General features: G+C 36.6%; 1 protein-coding gene across 2 annotated transcripts in view; it reads right to left on the reverse strand.

The window, feature by feature from the left end:
• aopep (aminopeptidase O (putative)) overlaps positions 1-21,470 on the reverse strand; it is a 92,000-nt gene that overhangs the window by 7,837 nt on the left and 62,693 nt on the right. Inside the window, exons 14-15 of one of the 2 annotated variants that reach the window (XM_051901841.1) lie at positions 11,745-11,861; positions 720-806 (exon numbers count right to left, since the gene is read on the reverse strand). In XM_051901841.1, coding sequence (XP_051757801.1) covers positions 720-806; positions 11,745-11,861 — 204 coding nt within the window. The remainder of the gene's footprint in view (positions 1-719; positions 807-11,744; positions 11,862-21,470) is intronic. The other variant, XM_051901842.1, reaches the window with a different exon arrangement.

Raw genomic sequence — 21,470 nt, forward strand, 5'->3', positions numbered from 1 at the left:
TTTATTAACCCCCCAGAGCCGTGTGGAGTACGTTCATGATGAATGGAAGTGGATGGAAGAACTTTCTTAAGCTCATACTCGTGGGTCCCGTTCATTGCCATTATAAAGCACGGATGCGTCAGGATATTTATTAAAATATCTCAGAGTGTTTATCAGAAAGAAGAAAATCATTTACACCTAGGATGTCTTGAGGGTGAGTAAAGCTTGGGCTAATTTTCATTTGAAAGTGAACTAATCCTTTATGGGTGCTTTCACACCTGCCTCATTTAGTTCAGTTGAATCGCACTAGAGTTCGTTATCCCCTTTGGTGCGGTTCGTTTGGGCAGGTGTAAAAACACTCTAAGTACACAGTCTTGAACCTTTGTATTTTTTTTTTTTTCTCCAGATGTTTGTAATGTTTTGATTCACCACGTAGCTGGTTGGCTTGGTTCATGGCTTATAACACTTTAATGAAGGTTGTTTATACTTCTGGAACCAAAACTGCTGAAAAAGTGGGCACTGTTGCACTCTATAATCCATTTTATAGCTCAGTGCACTGTTTTCTAGGATTGTCTTCTATGTGAAGGCTACATGTAATGCCTCCTTCTCAAAAAACAGAAAAAAAACTAAGTTAAATAGCTTCTGAAACAGACTATGTGATATGAACATGCCTTAAAAGGCTGCCTATAAAGACAGCTCATTAGGTTTGGGAACAGAGCGCTAGAGAACCACTCATGTACCTGGTCATGAATCAGAAAGAGCTCAACGTCTCGGTATGCCGCTGTGTGTTTATGCTTGACCGCAAGTTCACACCAGCGATGTTTCACCTAATAAGAAAGAGACAGATAGAAAGCGATTAAACAAGATGAAAGTAGCCCAACAGCTCAATAATAACACTGAGCTCACTGGACGTCACCACCTGCAAGAATCACACGCATATGGGGAAATCTGGGAAAGCACATGACTCTGTAGTTTTGTTATCAGTCGTGTGTCAGTGGAGGTGAGTGCTCTGTTTATGCTTGATGTTCTCTCTCTCTCTTGTGTATAAATGGAGGCTGTGTTAGCGCAGCAGAGCGGAGAGATCACAGACTGGCTCTGTCTCTCCCTCGTTCTCATTCCCCTTCTGGTTCTTTGCTGTCATTCAGCTCTTTCCTCACAGTGACCTAACAACAGCAGCGCTGAGCACGGCCCAAAGCCTGACCTCATACACGCCTGGGAGATCTTATTACATTTTTGTATCACTGGCACACTCAAAAGTTTTAGGAGTGACAACTGTATTTTAAAGGAATTTTCCAGGTTCAGTACAAGCTCAATCAGCAGCGTTTGTGGCCTAATGTGCACTCTTAAAAATAAAGGTTCTGAACGTTTTTTCACTGTGATGCCATGGAAGAATCAAAAACCCTTTTCCACTACAAAGAAAAAGAACCTTTTGTGCAATGAAAAGGTTCCATGGATGTTAAGGGTTCTTCATGGAAACATCAAATCCAATATAGAACCTTCATTTTAAGAGAGTACCACAAAAAGTTCCTCTTTTTCTTGTTTAACCCTCTGGTGCTTTTTTTTTTATTTATTTCTTTTAATTTAAATGAAATGAATATACTATATTTTAGTTCGATAATGTTTTTTTATTTAATATTTAGTATTTTTAGGGAATTTTATGGTAGTAAATTATATTTAGACTGTAGTTATAATCCAGTTATTCACTTTTTGAGCTTGGACCTGAAAATGAAATTTCCAACTTAAACTGTCATGTATTTTGAATGCTTTAGAACACAGAATTAATTTGGTCTCTTTTTAAAAAGGACACTTGGCAAATTATTGCTTAACTGAAAAAAGTTTAAAAAAGTTAACTTGAAAAAAGTTACAGAATTTTACGTTTATTGTTATAAAAAATGCACAAAAATACTATTTTCAATTTTTATATGTGAAATATATATTTTCAAAAACACATTTACTCTAGATTTATGGCTTTGATTTTCTTGCAGTTTTAAAGTTGTGTTCCGAATTTGAGCTTGATATCTCAAAAAAATGGGCTTTCAGTAAGATTTTGTTTGGGTGCAGTACCAAAAGTTTTCACTATATGAAATTCGTCTCCCATTCATTTCCAATGCAGTCATTTTTGACCGTGAGGAGCACAAGGGTTACTATTTTTTTCAGGAACATTTAACCTTTTCGAATCATGTTCATGATTTTTTTTTTTTTTTTGTAGTTACATAGCAAGTGCTAAAACCTTTACCAAGTTTTGTACCATTCTGATGGGAGTAAAAAATTCTAGAAAAAAAAAAAAAAAAGGTAACATTTTTCGCTCAAAAATGACCGAAAAGCACCAGAGGGTTAAAAAAAAAAAAAAAAAAGCAAAAATCAAGGTTACAGTAAGGCAGTTACAATGTGAATGTGGCCAATTTTTAAAAGCAGAAACGTGAAACTTATAATTTTATAAAAGCACTTGAATTAATTTTTCTATTAAAATGTATCAAGTTTTTTTTAAACCATGAATTTTTTGTCATTTTAGGGTTAATTTGTCATACCGACACAGTTGTAAATTCAGACAAAAAAAGAAAAAAGGTAAAGTGATTTCTTTCACTAACATCATGTTTATGCATTTGGCAGAAGCTTTTATTCGAAGTTAACATGTTCAGTTGCGTTTTGTGTCTAAACTATTGAGTACTTTAACGTTTATGCATTGACCCCATTCACTTCCATTATAACTCCTCACTGTAAGCCAGATTTTTGCTTTTTTTAAAGAACAGATGATTTGTTTTTTGTGGTAACTAACATCATGCCTCAAATGCTTTCAATTTTGCCTAAGTGAATGCCCTGATTCAGAGGTTGGACATGATAGTTCTGCATCATAACAAGCATGTTAGTGATCTTAAGCAAAGTCTCTCGCTCCCATTTCATGTCTTTACGCCTCTCTTTCGCTCCCCCACACGCAGCAGGGGTTTAATTGAAGCTGAATGGGTAGGAGCTCGCGGGGCTTGAAGGTGGCAGGCAGTTTAATGATTAATGAAGTTAGATTGTGTGAGTGTGTGTACAAGTGTGTGAGAATGTTTGCTTTAAGACGAGGTGTGAAGTGACTCAGAAAAACAACAGGAAGCAGCGGCACTGCAAAGAGCCTTCCGGTCACAAATCACCATCTATTTAAGCAACACGCTCGAATGTCATCATGCATTTACGAGGAATGAGGTTTTCACATTCTCCTCTGTCCTTACCTGCCTGCAAACCTTATCATTTCAGTTGATCGCTGTTGTTTCTTGTTTTGTTTTTTCTCTTTCACGTGTCAGATGTTCTGTCATGCTTTTGTTTAATCAACTGCTGTTCATGCAAAAGTATGCTCAGACATGATTTCAGTCTCCACTGTTAAGTCAGTTTCACAAAATTAACACTCGCCAAGTGCTAAATGCAAATAATAAAGGTGGTTTAGCGAGTAGATAAAACTTCGCTTTTTAAAAAATTGCTTTTTATATAACAAGCGAATACAATCAAAAGATATAGTACAATTGCTCTACTGGAAAGAAAAGCCCAGAGACTGTCACACATCTACTAACTTTTACCTCAGTGGAAAATTTACCATCAGACATCTATATGAAATCTGTGGCAGCATATTCATAGATCAGAAATCTATATGGCAACTTCTTTCCGTTGGTAAGCCAGCAAAGTGAATTAAAGAGGAACAAAATGTTTGTGACTGGTAATATTTGACTGGCTTGATTTATGATGATGCGAGTGGCTTGTGCTCTTTGAATCAAATACGGAAAAGCAACTAAGCTTTTATAGAAAGAAAATTAAATAAAAATAAATCAAATATTCAGAAAGTTAGAATGTGTTAAATTATGACCATATCTTTTGCACAGTATGCTGTCTATTTTTGAATTTATAGCTATCATGAACTTTTAAAAAAGAAAATGTAACTTTCAATGAAATAAGCTAAATAAAATAGATATTTGTAATGTCTGATGTAAAATATGTTTTGATTTTTTGTTTGCTTTCGGTTTTGATGTGAAAATATACTGTAGGTTTTGGGACGCACAACAAATTTCAGAAGAGAAATCAAATCAATATATATAACATTTGTTTTCCCTGGCACAAAAATGTTGCAATTTAGCATTTTTTTAGTGAAAATGTTGGCAGGCAAGTACAAAATTTGAACTACTGGCTTGCTGGGAATTGTTAACTTGTGAAAGACTTGCAAAACACACACACACACACACACACACACACTTGTATATGTGGTTTACAGCGACTCCATAGACGAGTCATATTCTATCCCCCTAATCCTACCTATCACAGAAAACTTTTGGCATTTTTTGAATTTAACAAACAAACAAACATTTTAGTATGTTTTTTTAAGCCATTTGGTTTACAAGGACACAGGAAGTATCCTCACAAACCATGTTTATGTTGTAATACCTATGTCATTATAGACATTTGTGTCGTCATAAACCACATGTACAAGAACACACACAAACAGAATAAGACCAAAATCCTTTCCCGTCAGGGTCACAGAACCTCTCGGAGCCCACAGAAGCCACAGTGACGACAGTCACATACTAGAGGAAAAACACATCAATAATTAGCAGTAAGGCAAATCCTCAGATACACACACAGAATAGCGGGCCTAGTGTGCGTCTGTCTAGACACAAACAACAAGCAACCTGTGTGTATGGGATAAAGGTTCATCTCGCCTGGGGTGTGGTAACAGTAGAGTTAATGATAACACTGATCTAAACTCCCACAACAGGAAGACATTTTGTTCAGTCAGACAGCCTGACCTACATTAACCTAACCTGAGGACACTTGAAGAATCCAATAAACTTAATACGCACATAGCATCAGGTAGCTAACTCATTAAAACTGACGGGAAGAAGAAGGATTTAAGAGTGAATGTGAGAGAAAAATTGCTTGAATGATGATCTGGTGGCTTAAAGGGATAATTCATCCAATTACTGCCATTTCAGTCTGTTTCTTGCATAAAGCTTTAAGTCTAGCATATGAATAGTATGGACTACTGGATGGATGTTTTTAGGTAATAAATTTAAATGCATTTGAACACATTATATAATATATAATATATGATTTAACTAAAATAATACAATATTTAATTTATATTAAATAATAAAAAATTTAATTATAGAAATGTATATACACTACCATTCAAATGTTTGGGGTCAGTAAGATTTAAAAAAAAAAAAAAAAAAAAAAAGGTTAGTTCACCCCCCCAAAAAATGTAATTTCTGTCATTAAGCACTCACCCTCATGTCGTCCCAAACCCGTACAACCTTCGTTTGAGTAAAGTTGTTATTTTTGCTTTGTTTTTGCACAAAAAAAAGTATTCTCGTCACTTCATAACATTAAAGTTGAACCACTGTAGTCATGTTGACTCTTTTATCAATGTCTTTTTTACCTTTCTGGACCTCAAAAGGTACAATTACATTGCTGCCTATGTGTGGATCAGAAACCCTTGGATTTCATCAAAAGTATCTTAATTTGTGTTCCGAAGATGAACGAAGGTCTTACGGGTTTGGGACGACATGAGGGTGAGTAATTAATGACAGGAATTTCATTTTTGGGCGAACTAACCGTTTAATAACTGTATTCTGCAAGGACGCATTAATTTGTCAAAAGTGACAGTAAAGACACTTTACAAAAGATTTCTATTTCCAATTAATGTTGTTCTTTTGAACTTTCTATTCATCAAAGAATCCTGAAAAAAAATCATCCTGTTTCCACAAAAATATTAAGCAGCACAACTATTTTCAACAAATCAATTATCAAATCAGCACATTAGAATGATTTCTAAAGGATCATGTGAGACTCAAGGCTGAAGTAATGGCTGCTGAAAATTCAGCTTTGCCATCACAGAAATAAATGACATATTTTGAAATATTTAAATAGAAAACAGATATTTTAAATTGGAATAATATACTATATTACAGTTTTTACTGTATTTTTGATCAAATAAATGCAGCCTTGGTAAGCATAAGAGACTTCTTTCAAAAACATTACATTGTCTTACCAGCCCCAAACATTTGAACAGTTGTGCATATATTTAATTATAGATATTAGTCGTCAACTTTTCAAATCAAATGGCCTCTTAGAGCCAGTGGCCTCATGGGACAGCAAAGACTAGCTGCACACTTCAGAACAGATGCAGTACATATTGTTCATTTGTTGCTTTTTGCATACTGTGTAGCAGGGAATTATGTATAAATGAATGCAGAGATTGTATGGAAAAGAGCAGCCTGGGCATTCTGTAAGATATCACGTTTTGTGCAGAACATAATCATAGGAATTTCAAAAGACATCAGGGTGAGTAGATGATGACATTCATTCATTTTTGGGTGCACTGTTCCTTTAAAGTGAGGTCTGTATGTCTGATCACTATTGGCTGACCTCTGTGTGTCCACAGCTAAAGTAACATGCCATGAGCATCATTGATTACACTCTGCATCTGTGGGAGCGTTTCTGTGTGCATGTACACGTATGCTTGCAGTAATAAATTGTGGAATGTCCCGTGTAATTACTGCATCTCTGGAGAGAGGGAGAGAGAGACGCAGGCAGGCACACTGCAGCTGTCCTGCCTCAGGGGTCTCCCCAGGAATGCAGCTCAACTCTGATCCTCTCTGCAGCTGCCGGGTCTATACGGGGCACAGAGGAGGGCACAGCGACACACATGCACATAATTTCAATTACGAAAACCCATAGCCATGCATGCACAAGCTTATTTTCAAACGGTCACATGCTAATATACCAATACGTGCCTTTTAAAACGAGTAGGTTAAGCCATGTTGGACACATGGTGACATTATGCCCACACTGAGATATGCCAGCCTTACAAGAACTTCCTGAAACAGCAGATGGCAGGACTACAGAGGCTCAATCATAACCACACAAAAGCCTCAGGTCATTTATCACCAGTGATGCAATATTTCATAATACGTCAAAGGCGCAACCTTTAAATGTTGTGGGTCACGTCACCCTGGGAAAAGAACATCCCAGAAGTCCCAGTTTGATCTGGGAGTTTAATTACTGTGCATTTAAGTTATTTTGTTAATGCTTTCTTGTAGTTTTAATGTAGTGAAATGAGTTACAGTCATTGGGTCTCATTCATTAATTATTGAGTACAGAAAAAGTTCCCACGCAAAATTTCCAGGTGCGTACACACATTATTCTCCCTCTAATGTTGAGGAAAAAGGATTATTCTAAACGAGCGCACGCCCCCACAGTAATTAACACAATACATGCCCAAATCATCATTTAAAGGCCTGTACATGTGCAAACGCATCCTCACACTCTCTAAAGAGGAGCTCTCATATACGAAGAGCAAGATATTTGAGGAAAACCAAGTGTGCCATTTTCAGAATCACTTGTAACTACTTGTTCCGAAACCCGGTTTCCAAGAAAAAACCTCTACCTACATTTTTGCAAAATGTACCAATACATACCAATCACTGTAGTTTCCAACAGAAATGAAAACTAGAGGCAGTAAAACTGCAAGCATTTTTAATCCTTTTCATATAAAATGATGATTACAGGGCTAGATTATCGATTAATAAAGACTTGGCTCCTTGTACAATATTATATTAAAACATCAAAACATTTTTTACCATAGTGCATGATTTGTAAATGAATACATTTCCACGTTTGCATCACATTATCAGCTCCATGTTTGGATTCTCTGACATACTAAACTTTCTCGGTAGCTCATCTACAGCATTGCACTTACGAATCCTGTGAAACACAAGTCATGACAAAAGAGCTCAAAGACTTGTAGAAGCAAGTGTGGTAAATGAACAAGATTCTTATTTTATTTTGTCACTGTTTCGTATTGTTTGGATTCCAATAAATGCTTTTCAAATGCAACGGGTGTCATCTGATCTCTCATCAAGCAGCCCATGTTATGTTTCCTGGCTTTAGGAACACACACACTATTACAGAGCACATCTAGAAGACTTCTGATATGCCTTTTATCAATCGCTCTCTTCCTGGCTGGCTGTCCGTGTGAACTTTGTGACCGGGTTTTGAGAGTAGCTGTGATACAATGCGTTCTGTGTGCCTGACCAACAGATGGTATTCGCACTCACGCGCACGAGTCCTCACATGAAACAGCATACCACAACGCTTAGCCCTCACGCTTTTGCCTGAGCTCGCACGAAATACACGGCACACATGACGCGCCAAGGACTGAGAGGTGCTATTCTCTCCTGATTGGCATGCTTAATCTAAGCGGAATCCATCCCAAATACTGTTCAAACACCTAAAAAACTCCTACGCAGGGTTCTGAAGTACGATATTGTGTAATGGAATGGAGGCTGTACTGAAGGCGGATTAACTTGAATCGTGTCCTAAATTTGACCCTCTAGTATTCTTCTAAATGCATCATAGTTTCCTTATTCCCTTATAACTCACGTATAAACAAACTATCCCCAAACACAAACACACAAATGTTAGTTTCAGCTGGGTTGTTGAAGATAAACTTTTAAAACACTCAAGTCAAATAAAAAAAAAAAAAAAAAAAAAACCTAAATTATTACATTTTCTCAAGAAAATATGATGAAAACAAAAAACTAGTGGTGCTTGCCTGTGTAGTTGGTAAGGTGTTCTCAGTTGTTACTATGTAGTTGCTAGATACTGGCTGATTGTGAGGGCATTTCCAGATGGTTCCTTACTAAGGCCCCGTTTATACTAGTGCGTTTTCATTTTAAAACGCATAGGTTTTGCTACGGTTACGCCTGTTGTTTACACTACGCCGGTGTTTTTGAACTTCGAAAACGGAAAATTTCGAAAACGCTGCAGACCCCGTTTAATTAGAAAACACCGGGGTTGCGTTTCAGTATAAAAGGACCAAAACAGAGACTTTTGAAAACGATGGCGTGGCTGCCCACGTTTGCACTGCGTATCCTTGACGACCATGTAAACAATAACATGGAGACCGAACTGCAATCTTTGCTAGCTTTGTTTTCATTTTTAGCAGCCACTGTGCAGTTAAAGGGTTAGTTCACCCAAAAATGAAAATTCTGTCATTAATTACTCACCCTCATGTCATTCCACACCCGTAAGACCTTCGTTCATCTTTGGAACACAAATTAAGATATTTTTGATAAAATCCGATGGCTCAGTGAGGCCTGCATTGCCAGCAAGACAATTAACACTTTCAGATGCCCAGAAAGCTACTAAAGACGTATTTAAAACAGTTCATGTGACTACAGTGGTTCAACCTTAATGTTATGCGTGCCAAAAAAACAATAACGACTTCTGCTTCATGAAGCTTCGAAGCTTTACAAATCTCGTTTCGAATCAGTAGTTCGGAGCGCATATCAAACTGCCAAAGTCACGTGATTTCAGTAAATGAGGCTTCATTACGTCATAAGTGTTTCGAAATTTCAATGGTTCACCACTGGGGGGTGTGACTTTGGCAGTTTGATACGCGCTCCGAACCACTGGTTTGAAACAAAAGATTCGTAAAGCTTCAAAGCTTCATGAAGCAGTGTTTTGAAATCGCATTGAAAGTGTTAATTGTCTTGCTGGCAATGCAGGCCTCACTGAGCCATCGGATTTTATGAAAAATATCTTAATTTGTGTTCCGAAGATGAATGAAGGTCTTACGGGTGTGGAAAGACATGAGGGTGAGAATTTTCATTTTTGGGTGAACTAACCCTTTACACTTGTACGCGCATGCCCAGTGTGCGTGAACGGTGACATGCATTTTCGGTCGTGTAGTGTAGACGAAAATCGTTTCTGAAACGCTGTGGAAACGCCAGAGTAGACGAGGTTCGTTTTCATTTTAAAACGCCGTTTTAAAACGAAAACGCACTAGTGTAAACGGGGCCTAAATGCATGCAAAACTGCCAGAATGATACAATGTTGTAGGTGGTTGCCAAGCTACACTGGCTGTTTGTTAGATGGTTGCTAACAGGTCCAGTCAAAAGATCCCACCCCCAGTTCTCAATGATATTCTGGTCTCTACAGTAGGTATGCCTCAGAACCCTCCATCATCGTAAATCTACAGGATGTTTCCACCCATTTTATTGTACACCAGGTGAAAATTACAAGTTTGATCACTTTACAAAAGTAAATAGCACACCTCTCTTCAACAAGCCACACAATCTGAGGCATAATTTACGTCTGTAAACGAGTCATGACGAGTTTAATACTCAGGGTTAGGGGTTTGTTTAAATCCCTAACCCTTAGTGTGAGCAATATTAATGGCCATGCTTGCCTTTGCAAGTACCACTAATTATGAAATATCCAGTGATTCATTTCTTATGTTAGAACAACGCCCAGTCATGACCCACATAGACTGAGTGGCGCCGACCACACCTCTCAACTTTATTGTGACCTTAAAGCGATCTTCATGCTGAGCTAATAATTATGCACAGCTAATAAGGATTCACGTCTATTTTAAAACATGAAAATTATGTGTCAGCAGCAATTCACGAAAGGAAAAAGAAGGATAAATGGCGACGGTGCTTCAGGATGGTAAAAAATGGCTATAGCGGGGAGGAGAATTAAATCTGTCTGAAAGAAAAGATGACCATCGGAGCCTGGGAGCAGCAGCAGAGAAAAGAAGCCAGAGAGCGGGTGGGACGGAGGGAGGGGCACGTGGTAGTAATAACCTGATTTATTTTTAGAGGGCCTTTTGTTTTTCCTGGAAGGTCTTGATGAAAACCTCCCATTGGGCCTCGGTTTGAAACTAACTGTGGCAGTCTGGGACTTACTGTGGTCACCATTTCATATTATCTTACATCTTTCGTGCTGCCAAATAGTGCTTCGTTTCAAAAGAACGTTGTGGTAGGTCACTGCTGGCCTGCCAAAATTTGCTCCCAAACAGAAGCTGGCCTCCTCTGAATTGACTAAGAATCACAAAGTGGCCTAATTGGCTGCCGGGATAGTAATTGAATCAGGAGGCAAATACCACAGAGGTTAGCGTTTGGCTAGCGTGCGCTTCTCAAAGAGAGCAGTGCGCGGCCCGAAACCCCTGTACGTCTTAAGAAGAAAACTCTCCACATAATCTGGGAGAAATCAGATAGCTTCACTTGCGTTCGTCTGATACGGCCATGCGAGAGGACGTTTCAGGGAATTCAAGTAGACATGATATTTTCGAAACCTCTCTATCTTAAACAGAATGATGAGATTACTTACAAATAAATGCAAGCAACTTATTCACTGGGGTAGAAGAGTAAATGTCAGCGGTATTAGTGTTACAGTATACAAACTCAAGAACGAGAACAACATAAAATGATAAGACTGATGGATTGGTGTGGTTTTTCAGCTGTGAACATAAGAGGTGTTGGTGGAGACGTGACAAATGAATTCAGCCTGCCTCCAGTCAATATTTAAAAAGGTGTGGAGAGGAAACAGCAAAAGAAAGAAGGTATTAAAAACACTTTTCCTGTTCAATATAATGAAAAATAATGATTGTTTTTTCAAATAGTTCTCCTGAACACCTCCAAACTCATAAAAATGGTTACTTATAGTTGTCTTTGCATATTAAACTGGGATAGAAGAAACTATTTTAACACTGAAAAGATTATAAAGAAAACAACTATGAACTACTAAGACACTAATATGATCTGTTATATGCACTGAAGCCATATAACAGATGTGTTTAATCTTTTTAGTTTCCCGATTGTCTCAACCAAGAATTCAATGTAGTTATTGAGACTGTTGACTATTTTGTGGTCTCATCAATATAAATATACATTTGAATAAGCAGTATTGGTGTAACAGCGTGTGGTGGAAATATATGTAGGAGTGTTGATTACCTCAGCATCCTGGGCCTGTAGGTTATAAGTAGTCTGAATGAGTCTTAGCGTGGACAGACTCAGCTTTGGTTCCTCTAGAAGAAACTCCAACAGAAGCACCAGTTGCTCTGGACTCAACTGAAACAGAAAAACAAAAGGGTTGTGAATAATTTTATATAGCTAACATATACAGTGGGGTCCATATGTATATACAAGGGGGCACCATTTTAAAAAATAAATTTTTTTGTCTTTTGGAAGCTGCATTGAAATCCATTTGGCTTAAAAATTCTCAGTTTAAATGGGCATGACGCCTCTTTTTCTCTCTGTGTGTGTGTGTGTGTGTGTGTGTGTGTGTGTGTGTGTGTGTGTGTGTGTGTGTGTGTGTGTGTGTGTGTGTGTGTGTGTGTGTGTATATAGACTATTCAAAAGTTTGGGGTGTGTAGTTTAAAAAAAAAAAAAAAAAAAAAAAAGTTACAACTAACTATAGAACAAAGATGCGTTAAATTGAACAAAATTGAGAGTAAAGACATTTATAATGTGCTGTTCTTTTGTAAAAAAAAAAAAAAAAAAAAAAAAAAAGTATGTTTCCACAAAAATATTAAGCATACAACACTGCTTTCAACATTGATAATAATAAATATTTTGTGAGCACCAAATCAGCATATTAGAATGATTTCTGAAGGATCATGTGACACTGACACTATTATTTTATATTTGTAATTTATTTTAATAATATTTTAATATTGCTGAAAAAGAAATTAAATGTCAAGTTGACCAAAAAAATAATACATTTAGAAAATCTAAATTTATTTGATTAGTTATTAGTGAAAGAGTGAATAATCATACAGTAAATATTTCTTCTTCATACATAGTAATGTTTTTTTTTTTTTTCCCCGAATGTTCGAAATCATAATACTTTCTGTTTATATTGTTTAGAATTCAATTTTATTTAGAAACCTAGATTTTCAATGTGGTATTTTTTTTAATTCATAATTTAAGTAAGACTTGATTGGACACAATCTGACACATAGACAAAGGCTCAGATAAAACACACCACAAAATAATTTACAGGTTTCAAATGCCCTCAAAAATAACATTCATGAACCATGATGGCATCTTCAGAAGGTTGAATAAGACATCAATGGTGTCTTGGAAAAGCATCAGAGAGCCGAGCAGGAAAAGAGAAGCACGTTTCGAGCACAAGCTCGGAGTGGGAAGAGGATTCCAGCGAGGTAGAACGAGAGCGAGAGGAAATAATTAAATCTTCCTCCCTTAAAAGAGCTCCTCTGATAATCTTCAGAATAAGAAGAAAATCACATTTCTCTCACTTTTCGAAAAAGCAAATTCTGCATAATGGTTTCTAGAGTATAGACAGCTAATGGAGGGAAGGAATGCTTTGGGATTTGAGCGCTGGAAAGATGCTTTAAAGTCTCATCTTGCAGTATGGAAATCAGACCTAAACCAATTATCGCATGAAATAGCTATATTTACATGGGATTATGTTTCTTTTTTTAATTCTTAGCCTGCTTACTCTTGTTTTAGCCCATCTTTCAGTCGCTAAAACTCAACATTCCAGACGTAAGAAATCGTACAAAGAAGCAAGTCACAACAGTCTCAGACAGGTAAAAATGAAAAGCCCCATTTGCTGTACATTGCCATGATATTATAAAAAAAATTGTGCTGCCCTTTGAAAGCCATGACAGAAATTATGAGTCATCCTCATAACACATGCCGACAAGCATTTATAAAGGCACAACATGAGTCAGAGCGAAATAATCAAGAATATCGCTGACCTGACAGCATGCTTATATTATTTGGGGTGTGTGTGTGCGTATAAGAAGGAAGACAGAGCAAGAAAATTCTCTCCTGTTGCTTTTATCTTATGTTAAAAACACTATCAAAATTGATGGTAACAAATGCAGCTGTAATTGCCAGAAATTGTCTCAGGTGTTACAGGATGCCACTTTAGTGCCTGCATATTTTACACTTTATGAGATAATTCATTAACTGATATAATGTTAATATCTACCTGAACTATTAAAATTAAAAATGTCTTGTCTCTTAAAATATACTGATTCTGCAACTACAAACACAGTCAGAAGAGCACATAATGAATTAAAGTTAATCAAAATTTGCCTTATCATAAAAATGACACAAAAATAATGCAGTAAACATGAACTAATCAACAAAATGTTAAACAAAACACCTAAATGTACTTAAATGATAACAAAAAAGTAAGAAGAAACCTGAATATTTAAATAAAATGCAACTTCTGTGAACATCTTTGTTTTTTATTTTTGGTAACACTTCAGTATGGGGAACAATTATCACTTTTAACTAGTTGCTTATTAGTCTGCATATTGGCTGCTTATTAGTACTTATAAAGCACATATTAATGCCTTATTCTGCATGACCATATTCTAACTGAACATAACCACTACAACAACTACCTTACTAAGTATTAATAAGCAGTAAATTAGGAGTTTATTGAGGGAAAGGTCATAGTTAATAGTGAGTATGTGTTCCCCATACTAAAGCATTGCCTTATATTTTAACAATTTAAACATTATTTCACCAAACAAGTTAAAATAAAATATTTTACACATATATATTTAGTAAACATAGTAAACGTACATGTGTGGTCTTGTTGAATATAATATATAAACAAGGTTTATATATTATTAAATATAACTGTTGAATATATAACGCATAAAATGCAATCTCTAAAAATATAAACCATTATTTCTACAGGATTTTGCTGAAAATTAAAATCGACTGTCCCATTATAGATCTAATACAATTTTCACTACATGCTAAATGGTAAAGTAACTTAGTTAACCAATGAACAGGTTTTTACTGTAGCATTTCTGGAGAGAGAGGGAGAGAGAGCAGACTGAGGCTGGAGATGGAGAGAGAAGCAGGAAAAGGGAAATGGTGGAGTGAGCGAGGGACACGTAGACAGAAAGTGCGAGAGAGAGAGAGCTGGCAGAAAGACTGATGTGGTAGGAGATGGGTGGTGGCAGGCCTGCTATTATTACTCCATTATCACATCAGGATCTGTAGAGCAGTGATGCACAGTCTCCTCCCTCCTGTGCCACTTCCCTTTCTCTGTCCGGCCAAACCCACACACACACACACACACACTCTCTCAAGCCACCACACACACCGCTGCTCAGCATGGGACATCTCTTATCCGCAGTTCCTGTTGTAGTAAATTAGTTACACCTTAATATGGTGAATGAAGTAAGCAACAATCATTATCATTAGCATTTTCAAATCACTACTCGTGGACGCAACTCCATCAACGTCTCGATCCGTTGAAATATCCTTCCCTAAAATGGTTAGGAAATGTAATGCTTCACCCGCCTAACCAAAATAAGAACTATATTTGTCTACATTACTGAAAGAGGGAACTATTTCACTCTTGACTGCTCTCGGCCATTCAAGGCCTTAAAAGAACCAGAACCCAGGACAAAATAACTGCGTCAAAAGCAAAATCTTAGTAATTTGACCGTGAGAAACCCAATAAAGTCATCGCGCTTTGAAGAATAAGTGGCAAGGGTCAACTGTTTTTCACACTCAAATCTGCTGTGAAGAATTAATGTGGTGGAAAGCAAAGACTTCTCACTTTCGGCCGATAAGCGGGTGCATCACCGCCTCAACCTCCGCTCTGTCATTAAGAGGCATTCACAGGCCCACCCAAGATCCTCGGATCCGCCGCTCTTTGAAAGACGAGAGGAATTTAAAGTCATAAAAGATAGAAGGGAGACGAAAGCCCTCCTCCACACTCAATTTGCCTCAGGGAATGGCAATTGTTTCGAGATGGCAGTAAAAACTTTTCCACACAGGGGAACAAACAGCCCTGCTGTGCCCAAGTCCACTCATCTTGTCAAAAACAGGGCAGAAAAGAAAACAAGGTGATCAGCTATCCGGGGGAAACACCCTCCCACAATACATCACTCTGCAAAAAGCAAAACGGGGTTTTCCATCACTTGGTTTGACCCAAGGAGGAAGTTGAGGACTGGATTTTGGTTTCAAAAAGGTTTTTGACTGTTTGGTTTTTGACTGTTTTGACCGGACTGCTGAGGGTTTTTTTTTTTTGAGGGGGAAGGGGGTCAATGACGTTAATTTTTTTTGTCCTACTGATTAACTAAAAAAAAAAAGAAAACATTAAAATGCAATTCATTCATACAACTACTTAAATACAGCTTTTCTACAATGCATATTTTTGTTGTTTTTATGTACATTTTGAAAATTAAAAAAAAAAATAATGAAAATCTTTTATTATTATTTCTTAGAAACAATATTTTAACAAACCTGCTTCACTGCTTAATGAGATTCGAAAACCTTCTGTCCACCAAATGCATGTGGTGTGACTAACATGCAGAAAAAAGCATACAACAGGAAATGATACCATGATATCATTTACCCTTATGACTATGTGTCCAGGTCAGTGAATATCTTAATATAACAGATAATATTTTCAGATAATATATTCATATAGGTTAGATCAGGCTGTGGTACAACACCCCAAAACGTAATGATATTTATAATATTACTAATTCATGATTTAAAACAAAAATCTTTATTTAGAGTCGTTGAATTAAAACTTGGTATAACAGTTTTCAAAACCATAGTATAATAAATAATACATTTTTAAGAACTTGATGTGTGTTAACCTAAATCTAAAATAAAACATTCATATTCGTCATCAACCCTTGTAATACTGTACATGAGTGAGCTCCAGACAGCAGGAAGCAGAGGTGAACATCTCCACTCCTAGAACAAACACACGCCGATGGAACAGGACAAAGTGGATATTTGGTGAGATCACAGGCTAGAAACTCTTGCGTGATAGGCTTTCAGCACTTGCTCAAGGCCTAATTGTTTTCCAACCCTGAATTCATCATTTTGTCATTTGGGCCAAATCAAACAGAAAACCCTGAAATTCATCATTCGCCATTAACACACTTGCCTCTGTGAGCCATACGAACATCCCGTCAACCATAAGACTCTCTCCACGAGCACAGCTCCACACATGCAGTCACTCTGGGCCGAATGTGTATTTGGTTTTCCGCTGCCTTTTTCATTTCTCTCCACATGAAAGACTCTTTTCATGCAGTGTCCATTAAAGCCATGGAAAAGTTAGCAGTGCGCAAATAAACAGAGCGAGGAGCTTAATGAAAAATTATGTACTTTTAAATCAGGAGAGCTTTCCTTTGCCTTATTTCATCTCAGTCGCCTCTGTTTTAGTCATTTGTACAGTATCCCGCCACTTCTAACAGAGTAATCTTAATAAAATACTTGAACGTCTCCAAAAACCCTTTCAATGGAAGTCAAAAAGACGCAATTTAGACTCTCTCAGAGTTTGTAGAGAGGACAGACAGAATTTATCACTTCCCCGACGTCTCCTATAAGGGGGGGAAAAACTGTGAGCAAGAGGCAAGAGGACGATGTGGTGGGTAAAGAAGAACCGTGACTCATAGGTGCTGAGATTATGTTTCTGTTTGTGGAAAGTGAAAGAACACACACACAGACACACCCTGCCACCATTATTTCTACACAAGCTACAGACAACCCAATGCTTGCATCTACAGGGATAGTTTTAAGAGAAAGTTCAGCCAAAAATGAAGGTTCTGTCATTATTTACTCACCCCCATGTTGCTCCAAACCTGTATAACTTTCTTTTGTGGATTTTTGCAGACAATCTCTTTCAATTAATTGAAAGTAAATGGAGACTGGGGCTGTCAAGCTCTAAAATGACAAAAAGCACCATAAAACATCATAAAAGAAGTTCATACAACTCATGCGCCATATTTCAAGTCTTCTGAAACCATACGATTACTTCTATTGTGTCTATTGTCTGTGTCTTTGGGTACTTTTTGAGGCTTGAAGGCTTCAGTCCCATTCATTAGAATTGTATGGAAAAGTACAAGCAGCAAGTCCAAGCGCAATATTCAAAATGTCTCCTTTTTTGTTTCACAGTTTATAACGACACAAGGGTGAGTAATTAATGACAGAATTTTCATTTATGGGTGAACTCTTGCTGTAAGTGCCTTTGCAAACACCATAAAAAGAAGAAACAAATAAAAGGAAAAGTACTTTTTATGTATGAAGGTATTCAGTTCAAACATGGACTGCAATATGGTAGTGTGTGTTATCCTGTACAGAGGGAAATTCCCTTCAATTACACTAACAATGTTCTTACAAAAAGTTTTATGTTCATTCAGACTGAGTGACAGTTTGGAGTAAAATCGCATAGGAAACCAGTGACATGTTCCACAAACACAGGAAAAAGGCCAAATGTTCTTTACCTTTTATTCACTGAATGTGCGTCTGTGTTTCAAACGTGTCTGGAATATAAATCTAAAATTAAATGAATTAAAATAAGTCAGGTTCTGTGAAGATTTTTTTTTTTTTTTTTATCTGACAAAAAAATTTACCCATTAATTAATCTAACATAAATGGGGAGTTGTAAAACAACATGGACTTTATCATCTCAAAGTTTTAGGTAAAACCCTACGAAAAATACAAATTTTTAGAGGCTGTAAATGTCACCTTTTTGTTTCATTTTTAAAACATTTTAATTACCATTTACCCTCTTTCCAGTTTACTTTTATGTGAATAGATTTTTAAAAGTACAAATATTCCATGTAGTTTCTCAATTCATAAAAACATCTTGCATAATACAGAAAAATACAGAAAAAATGCTCTAACATAGTTAGAGTGACGAATAGCAGTTCATACTGTCACTGCTTGACATTTTGTTTTACTACCCAAAAACATTAGCAATTCGACAAATTGCTAGTGAAAGAATTATGTTCATAGAAATGTAGACATAATGATTTATTGACTCTCTTCTACTTGACATTTCACTTGTTGCATAGCAACTTTTTTAACAGCATAGAATGAGATGATTTACTTGTCTTTCCATCACGTACAGTAAAGAGCCCAAATGATTTCTTATGTTACCATTTTAAGTGACATTTAACATATTTAATGTGTTTGATTCAGGATGCTTTGATGAACAGAAACTTCAAAAGAACAGCGATTATTTAAAATAGAACACTTGTGTAATAATGTAAAAGTCTTTACTTTCACTTTTGATCAATTTAACATACCCTTGGTCAATTATAGTAATAATTTACCCAAAAAAGTACTGATTTTTTAGCATAACTGTATCTAATAGTTTTCACTACAAAAAACATGGGATTTGTGGTTCTAATTATTTTTTTGTTTTAAAAGTATTGGTATAAGATTGTATGTTATTTGTGAAAAGTGCTCACTTCTCACCCCTCTGGAGCCCCTGTATCCTGCCATTGTTAATGCATTTCCAAGGTAACAGTAGGAATATTAAATTAGGAACCTGAAACTGTAAATGTTCAATTTGTATTCAAGGGTTATGTCTAGAGGTGTCTAAATTTCTCTGCCGATACCGATAGCCGATTATTCAGAATGATATCGGCTGATGCCGATAGTTTGGTTTTTCTTAAGGAAAAGAAAATCGCTCCAAAATAATGTTGCAAACTATACAAGGAACCCTCTCATTTGGTACACTACAATATTAGAGGTTACAATTAACAACAGAAGTTTTATATTCAGCTGTTGTTTATTTTCAGATATAATAATTACACTCAAATAAAAACTGAAATGTATAAAACTTAGTATCACATAAGGTAGTTTTCATAAGCACTTGTTGTCATCCTGCTTTAGCATCACTATTTTTAAACTGTTAATGCATTAAAATTCAACACAAAAGCTGGTTTGCCAACCGCCAAGAAGAAGAAGAAGAAGAAGAAGAAGAAGAAGAAGAAGAAGAAGAAATTCAACACAAGAGTGATTTTCTTCACACACAGTATGTATGAGTTGCAGTCTGAACACATGTTTCTGCACCCTTTTGATTGACAGGATATAATCGACCCTGATCATCGGCCGTTTTAGTGATAATAATAGCTTTTATCGGCCGATACCGATTGTTGGCCGATACATCGGTGCATCTCTATGTCTTCTACTGGACCGACTTCACACCAACAAAACGTCAAAGGCTTTGACAGAACATCTGGAGACGAGCTTTAATTTTATTTATAATTATTATTATCTCAAAGAATACTGTAAATATGCAGCATTACTAAGCAGAAGTACAGAGAGGCTTCTTCAGCAAGCTTAAAAAGTGTAAAACAAGGTTAAGAATGCTGAAGGACGTGAGTGAATTGATGAAGGACAAAGCAAAACTTATAAAAGTCAAATGGATGTAAAAAACCTGGAGACAGCCTAGTGAACTGATGTGAATTTCTCAAAGCGTGACTCACTTTCATCTGCCGACACAATAAAGCAAAACCTTGGAAACGGAGATGTTCTGCCTCTTTGAAACCTCATGCGTTGGGTCCCCTCGAACCTTTGCCCTCTGGAGGGTCTTGTGTGTAAGAATGCACAACATTCACTCCCTGTTATTCTTGCACATGAGTCTGTGCCTAAGTGGCATTATTAAAATGCCAAGTGTGATTTCTGTGGCAGTTTTACTGCTTCTGGGCTTTTTATGCTGTCTGACCACAGCCTCATAAAAACACACTCCGGCATTGACAGACGGCATAACACCCGGCCTGGGGTACTTGGGTTACACTTACTTTTTTTCCCCTGTGTCTTTCTCTCCCTTATTGTCTTTATCGGGCCTTTTTTTGTCCCACCGGGAAACTTTGCCTCAGGGTTCACTTCCAAAAGAGTTAAAGGTCTTTGTCTTTGAATGCAGCAGATTTCAGGGTATCTTTGCTATTGCAGGACAATAAATGATGACACATGACGGTGAACACACATTGGCTCTGTAGTTCAGGTAACATAAGCCTCTGAGTTTCAGCGGCATTAGGGTGCACTCGTCACCACGGGGAAGGCAAGACGTTTGTGAATTATAGATCATATGAGGGCGGGTCTGCCCTTTATAAAAGCAGCACTGACTGTGATTGTGTCAACAGCTCCCAAACCCAATACACTGCAAAAAAAACAAACTAAAAAAAACAAACACTGTCTTAATCAGGATTTTGTCTCATTTTTCAGTAGAAATATCTAAACATTCTTAAAACCGGGATTGATTTACTTGGAAAGCAAAACCACATTAAATATCAAGACCGTTTTTTTACATAATACATCTTGAATGAAGTTTGTTTCATTAATCTAACCTAAATTTCTGAGGTTTGCTCTAAAAAATTAAAACAAACAAAAACATTTAATACCTTTACATCAGATACTAAATATATGCCAGATGTTTTTTTTTTTTTTTCACAGAGTGATACAAGATATATAATAAATATATTATATACTTGACCCGTGCTGGCAAAATGAGTCGCAATGAGCAAATATTCTCACATTCTCTATTAAAAAAAACCTTCAAAATGATGTATGATTTGGTGGAATCAGACAAAAAATGACTGAGCTACACCTGTTTGAAGTCGATAGAGCCAGCAAAGTCAGTTTTGAGAAAAATCGAGTTAAAGTTTTCTGAAGGTTCCAAAACAAATTCACCAGCAACCAAACCTGAAAATCCCTGGTAATACCACCAAATTTGGCACAAACCAAGTCAAAACCCATATCTATAGGAAAAAAAAAAAAAAAATCGTATATATATATATTCAACTTTTTTCCATGATTCCAAAATTGTTTGATTAACATTAATGAAACACAGCCTACGGTATATATTAAGACCTGTACCACACAGATATAATATGTTATGTTATGTTACACATCAGATGTTTTTCT

This window comes from Ctenopharyngodon idella, chromosome 8, assembly GCF_019924925.1.
Source record: "Ctenopharyngodon idella isolate HZGC_01 chromosome 8, HZGC01, whole genome shotgun sequence".
NCBI classification, from domain to species: domain Eukaryota; kingdom Metazoa; phylum Chordata; class Actinopteri; order Cypriniformes; family Xenocyprididae; genus Ctenopharyngodon; species Ctenopharyngodon idella.